The sequence below is a fragment of the Haliotis rubra genome, unplaced genomic scaffold, assembly GCF_003918875.1.
Source record: "Haliotis rubra isolate DU_JTF1 unplaced genomic scaffold, ASM391887v1 Scf463, whole genome shotgun sequence".
In the NCBI taxonomy this organism is placed as follows: domain Eukaryota; kingdom Metazoa; phylum Mollusca; class Gastropoda; order Lepetellida; family Haliotidae; genus Haliotis; species Haliotis rubra.
In genome coordinates, this window is record NW_025767150.1 from 885,667 (window position 1) to 892,690 (window position 7,024).

At 39.3% G+C, this 7,024-nt stretch overlaps 1 protein-coding gene and 1 long non-coding RNA gene across 2 annotated transcripts; both read left to right on the forward strand.

Annotated features, from left to right (window-relative positions):
* On the forward strand, positions 1-2,009 carry LOC124290380. Its single transcript, XR_006901909.1, has 3 exons — positions 1-62; positions 1,198-1,263; positions 1,979-2,009. It is a non-coding gene; the product is annotated as an uncharacterized LOC124290380 (long non-coding RNA).
* A 131-nt stretch (positions 2,010-2,140) lies between these two features.
* Positions 2,141-6,468, forward strand: LOC124290374 (multiple epidermal growth factor-like domains protein 10; the record flags this gene model as incomplete). The annotated part of the gene is made up of 2 exons (XM_046727081.1): positions 2,141-3,064; positions 6,364-6,468. Coding segments are annotated over exons 1-2 (1,003 nt in total), but the record flags the coding sequence as incomplete, so codon positions are not given.
* Between the last annotated feature and the right edge of the window lie 556 nt (positions 6,469-7,024).

The following is a 7,024-nucleotide window of genomic DNA, read 5'->3' on the forward strand; positions in this document are numbered from 1 at the left end:
ACCACTTTGTGACGCACTCCTCTCCATCGTGTGAGTAGCCAGTAGTCAAGCTGCGACTCAAGGTGAATATTATAGATTCTCTATACAGTAATCTATAAACTATATTTTGTATTTCGATAGAAGTCATGTATATAAGGTGATATTCTTGAATCCTGCCTGCTTCAAACGTGATTCACATGATGTCATATATATATAGGCATGACATCATGTGAATCACATTTGGAACAGGATTCAAGAATATCACCTTATATACATGACTTATATCGAAATACAAAATATTCAAATGCACTAGTGTGACGTTTAATATATATATATATATATATAAAACGTCATACTAGTGCATTTGGGTGTTTTGTATTGGACGAGAAGATGTCATGGGAGCAGAGAAACACGAACTCTCTGCTCCCATGACATCTTCTCGTTCAATACAAGATATCCAAATGCACTAATATGACGTTCTATATTTATTATATACCCTCTCATGTCATCCGTATTGCTCCCCTGTATTACTATCCTAAGTTCACATGGGTTTTGTGTTGCATGACAGTGTTGTCAGTAACTGATATTTACATATCTATATACATCCATTGTGTTTCCTAAGAATATGACAAACTATAAGAAGTGTTCACATTTCCTAGGAATGACAAGTCTTCATGGATGATCAACTTCTTACAATAGCGACGTTTCGGTATAGACAATTAACAATGAAAACAAACATAATTATACATGATACAAGCCGAGGCAAGGTAAAAGCATGATAAATAGGATTACCAATGAAAGCGGGGATAACTAATTGAGGGAGAAGGAGTGAATTTCATAGCATGGTAACTACGCATAGGCTATTTTACAGGAATATTTTTAGAAATTGACATCAAAATACGAAAATGTTATACATTATAGCAACACATATCGATCAGTAGAACAACGTATAGGTTGGGAAAAGGGCTATAGAGAACTGAAGAGTAATTTCAAACATATTTTCCTTGAGTTAGTTTGTTTTACTTGGTAGAGGAAGAGTGGAAGATAATTTCCGAAAATCCTCTAGCAATTATTAATACCGTTTTCATAGCTACATATTTCATAGCTACATATTTTCCATAAATTTGCTTCAGTCCCTCATCCAAAACTATGACCTTGATGCTGTTAAAAGCAAGTTAAACAGTAAAATATCGCACTACTTTCAATCTCGTTTTTCAGAAATCTTCACCACAACAGCCATGGTTGATGCCGTGGTGATGACCCTACTGTGTGCTGCTGTAGCAGGTCAGTACACATGCATCCTCATAATTTATTATCCACGATACAAGATCGCAACGAAGTCTGTATTTGTTTCACTGCCCTGGATACACGTGATTTTCTCACAGCCTAGACTGTTGATGACTCGGTATGTGAAAGTCATAGTCTGTTTCCTTGACTGTCTCAATGAAAGCCATCATGGCTGGTACGTCGAAAGATAATAACTGATTTCAGGCGGTTGTAGTTGTAAGATTAACACCATGACACACGGTCAAATGTAACACGTTATATTTGGGATTACACTTCTCAGTAAAATACAGATTCTAGATTATACATGCTATATTCTCATAAGAGTAGTTGTTTTTTTTTAACCACTCTGTTGGATTATAGTTATGAAGGCACAGTGTCATTCACACTTTCTCAGTAAAGCACAGATTCTAGTACTTTTGTTGGGTTGAGTCCCATCCGGGATTCGAACCAACACCCTCAGAGTCAGGCACCTAATCGCCAGCACACACAGTCAGCCGCCTAACCCACTGAGCCACTGAGTGTCCACAGTAGAATCCCTCACTCAACACAAGAAAAGTACTAGAATCTGTACTTGAGTGAGAAAGTGCAATCCCAAATATAACATGTTTACACTTACTTATTTCGACGAGAATAAGAAATGGAAACGTGTTTCGGATTTATTGTCTTACATTAATATCAGTCATTTCATTGTATGTCGTCTCTTTGTTCATAGGTTCCGCTACCAGCAGTAGTTGCAGCATCTGTGACGGTAACAACGTGACCTGTGTGTACGGTGTGTGTCTACCTCGCTGTGTCGATGTGACGTCATCTGGAGAATGTCTCCAGTGTCTGGAAGTCAGGTTCTGGGGTAAACACTGTCAACATGACTGTCCAGACACCTGTCTCAACTTTCGCTGTCAGATGAACAACACCCGTGTTGTGTGTACAGAGGGATGTGTGGCCAGCAAGAAGGGAGATAACTGTGGTATGAACTGTCCTACAGCCTGTACACAGTGTGAACGTTATGGTGATGGTTGTACAGGACTGTGTCAGAATCCCTGGTATTATGGTCCACACTGTAGAACACCTTGTCCCCCCAACTGTAGAGGTGGATGTGATAAAGACACAGGGGAGTGTGGCAGCTGTGAGCCAGGGTACACAGGGGACAAGTGTGATGTTACCTGTCCCCCCAACTGTAGAGGTGGATGTGATAAAGACACAGGGAAGTGTGACAGTTGTGTTGAAGGGTACAGAGGGGAATACTGTGACAGCTGTCTCCCCAACTGTCGAGACTGTGACAGGGAAACAGGCGAGTGTATACACTGTGTTGAAGGGTACTGCAAGGGTGGATGTGACAAACAGGGAGGTAATTGTAACAGCACATCTTGTAAAACAACATGCCGAGCAAACTGTATAATTAATGACTTCACAAAAATCCAGTGCAGTGGACCTTGCATCAACGCCAACTACTATGGAAAGATATGCACCATTCCATGTCCAGATAACTGTGACAAATGTGAGAAAGACTCTGCGAGATGCCTCAACTGTGCACCAGGTCTGAGGGGGGAACTGTGTAACGAGTCGTGCCCATATAACTGTAAACTGTGCGGTCGCTATGACAACATATGCATGGGCCTCTGTCACGACAGTAACTACCACGGAGTGAACTGCTCCGATCCATGTCCCGTCGGCTGTGAAGGGTGTGAGAAGGACACTGGACTGTGTATCGGTTGTGCCCGGAGCTTCAGTAGGACATACTGTGATGATATGTGCTCTCCGTGTTCACAGGACACGTGCCACACAGAACCTTGTCAAAAACGTATGTAACATAATTCACTCATCTATTCCTTTATACCCAGGGTTTTACCTTGACCAACAAAATTAGGAGACGTCAAATCGCGTCAAATCCTGTTAATGCATATTGTAACATCACTCTCGTACACATAAATGATTATCACGTTTCCAAAATGAAAGTGAAGCCTCATATTTATGCCTCTTTGAATAATATTCAAATGTTTCATGGAAAGCCAGATGTGATACAGGGCTGTTTGTTGGTTTCAAACAAACGTGATGTTTCGAAACACATATTGCGCCTTGAAGAAAGTACTCCACATAGCGTCTTCACCCTCTGGGTACCACTGTCGTTTGTCAGAATACTTACATTTTAACTATATTTTGTGAATTATATAATCAACGGATATGTTTATATTTATAAAGGATGTAGTGAACAGTATGTGCTCTGTAATGTTTGGTGTATCAAGCAAACTAAAACGAACAAGTTTTAGATAAAGTTGCTATTTGGATCATTTTTCTTTGACGTTATTTGAGATAAAACACATGTGATAGAAAACAGGCAGAATTTTTTCCATAATCATACTAGATATTGCTCATAGCAAATATCCCTTGTATTAATCAAACTATGTGATAAGTATGTGTTATGAATCACTTTATATAAGTGATGGTACACGTAGTAAGTGTTCGTGAAAAGACGAGAATATCCTGCTCGTCCCATATCAGCCGTCCCAAGCATATGTAACTGCAACTCAATGTTTCTCAAAAGAACAGGAACATAAGGTACAACGGAAAACAATACACACGACGTTCCTATGAATCTATAGTGAGTGAGTGAGTTTAGTTTTACGCAATATTACAGCTACATGGTGGTGGTCTGTAAATAATCGAGTCTGGACCAGACAATCCAGTGATCAACAACATGAGCATCGATCTACGCAACTGGGATACGATATGTGTCAACCAGGTCAGCGAACCTGAACACCCGATCCCGGTAGTCGCCTCTTACGATAAACATGGGTTGAGCGGTAAAAAGACGGCCATTTTGTTTTTATGACGTCATCACCCAAGTGTGTGACCTTTTTCTGACCTTATCGATTTTGACAGTGAGTTTTGAACCCTTAAGCCCCACAGCCCCTTTGGATGACTCCTTCCGACCCAAGTGTGTGTGACCTTTAGGTTGACTTCATACAGAACAACCCCTAAAAATACAAACCCATACACAAGAAGCTTACACCAGTATTTAATCATATTAAACAGCCTGTGGAATAAGAGCTGGTAACGACGTCAGTAACCCATGTGTAACATGATGTAAAATAAGCGTATTGTCATATAGTATTCATGGGAATGGAAATAAAATGGTTTTGATGTTAATTTAACAGTTTGCAATTAAAGTTTAAACTTTAAAATTTTGAGTAAAAGCATCCGAAAGTTTTACAGGAGAGCAAATATGAGTTTGTTTTCTTATTCAGTAATACAATTACACCATATATTACAAATGCCAAATGTTATTTCCCGTATTTAATTCCGGTCACACACTTAATGACGGAAGCTGACACCTGAGTATACATACATTCAATCTAGGCTGTGCGCCATTCACGTTAAAAATGATCCAGGCTATCAACAGACATACCATGTACACATGGCTACAGTCTGGCCTTTAAACTACAACAAAACGAAATTTCTGGCCATCTTGTCCGGCTATCTTTCTGGGCACAGGAAGCTGAACACATCAACCCCAGTTCCGCACCAAATGTCACCTACTTGAACATATCTGTACACGTAAGTATAAGTCATGGTGATAAAATGACAGCACTAAATACTTTAAAATTGTGGTCAGTTTTAATGACAGGATGGATGTGAAAAAAAATATCTTACACTATATCATCCAATCACAGCTGTCACATGTCACTGTCTCTTCAGTTATGGCTTGGCTCAGCGAGCAACGCACGATTCTGCTTTAGTGTAGTGGGATGACAGCGTAATCTATTTTAAACTGCCTATTGATCGCTGCAAAGGTTTGATTTAACAAACTGCGCTCTGATATTTCTGAAAAAAAGACTGGCTTTTGACCTACTAAATAGCATCTTTAAGCATCTAAATTCACCTAATATTCATATTGTAATATTCATGCATTCTACGTTGATATGAAAAAAGATATGACGTTTGCTGTGTGAACCCAACACTCGAGTCGGCAAAATGAAACTCATACCACTCTTATTCATAAAATAATTGAATAATAATCACAGACTACTAAAGGTCAACCTAAAGATCACACACACCTGGGCCGGAAGGGAGTCATCCAAAAGGGGGGGTGGGTGGGGCTGAAGGGTTCAAACTCGATTAGAGTCAGCAAAAGGTCACACACTTGTGTGATGACGTCATAAAACAAAATGGTCAGGTTTTTCTGCTCAACCCCAAACCTCTACAACAGTCATTGTTATTTGAGAAGAAAATAGCTCTTGACGTCATCTTATCGGTTTTTAGTCGTAAAGTGACTCATATTCATGGACTTTCTAGAGAATACCTTTCTGACCTAGAAAGGATTCTAAAAACAGTCCCTCTGTCCCACATATATATTTTGCATTTGAACACAATTATTCTAACACATTGAAATTAGGAAATGTGCGGAGTTATATAAAATCAAAGGACCCAGAAATTTCAGTGCAATGCATGGTAACACCACTTGGCTAAGAAGGAATCGCATTTTGATAATAAAGGTGACGAAATTTGATTGTACGAATCCGACTATATCTTAAGCTTGTGTTCATAAAATACCATACGAAAGTGATCGATACCATACCATACCATACCAGGTAATCGGTAAAATGTGATTGTATCCTGCCCCACCAGTGGCACCCTTTACCAACACATGCAAATGCATAAAATACAAAAACAATACAGGGGGAAAAGTAAACAAAAAGAAAGAAAAGATGTGGAATTACACATTGTCTCCGAGTTTGTCTCTGAGGTGTCAAAGTTGGAAAGATCTTTCACATGTGGATAATAAAACTACACATCCGTTACAGGACCATTGTGGCAAGTTTCCCTCACTGAACCGTAAGGGTGTACTTTTCGCACGTCAAAATGATTTCCCAAAATATCCCTTTTATTTTCACCTGAACACACTTTGGTTAATAATTCTTTTGGGGCATTAGCAGGACTCCTATGCTCCTACGCAAGTCAAAATGATTCATCAATACATCCCTTGTATTTCAGGTTCACCTGAACAAACTTTAGTTATTTCTTTTGGGACACTAGCAGGATTCCTATGTTCTCCTACACATAAGTCAAAATGATTTACCAAATTAACCCTTTTTATTTCAGGTTCACCTGAGCACACTTTGGTTATTTCTTTTGGGGCATTAGCAGGACTCCTATGCTGCACTGTTCTAGCCATGATCATCATATTTCGGATATATGTGAAGAGAGGTAAGTGCTAGTACTTCTTTACTCTTAAAATGATTTTGAGAAAATGTAAGTTCAAACTGACTTAATACTTTAATGGGATCTATTTTTAGAGGCCCAGTCCCTTATTTCATCAGCTGCATGACAGGTAAAGAACGAATTACAACATAGATAAATACCTGGAGCTGGTTGTCGTCTTGATGCTTACATTTTGATGGACTGCAGTGTATGAGTGTTTCTTCTGACATCATCATGATTTTCTGATGTTAATTGACGATCTTTTAGAGTGGATTTTCCACTGCAGATTTGGTATTGTAAACTCCTTTCATCGGTAATAATTTTTTCTGTAATACTGACATTTACATCGGATAACGGGTTTTCCGCTATTTTAACAGAAACACAGATACTCCTTTCTTCAGGAACACTTCAAGAACAATCAACAGCACCAATGCTACGCGTTCAGTGAGATAGATGACAGTTCAGTTTCACCATCACGGCCAATGAGACCTGCTTTACCTCTGAAAGAAATCCCAAGAAAAGGAGGGCTGTCTTGGTTGCATTGGCGCTTCCCGAGATGGAG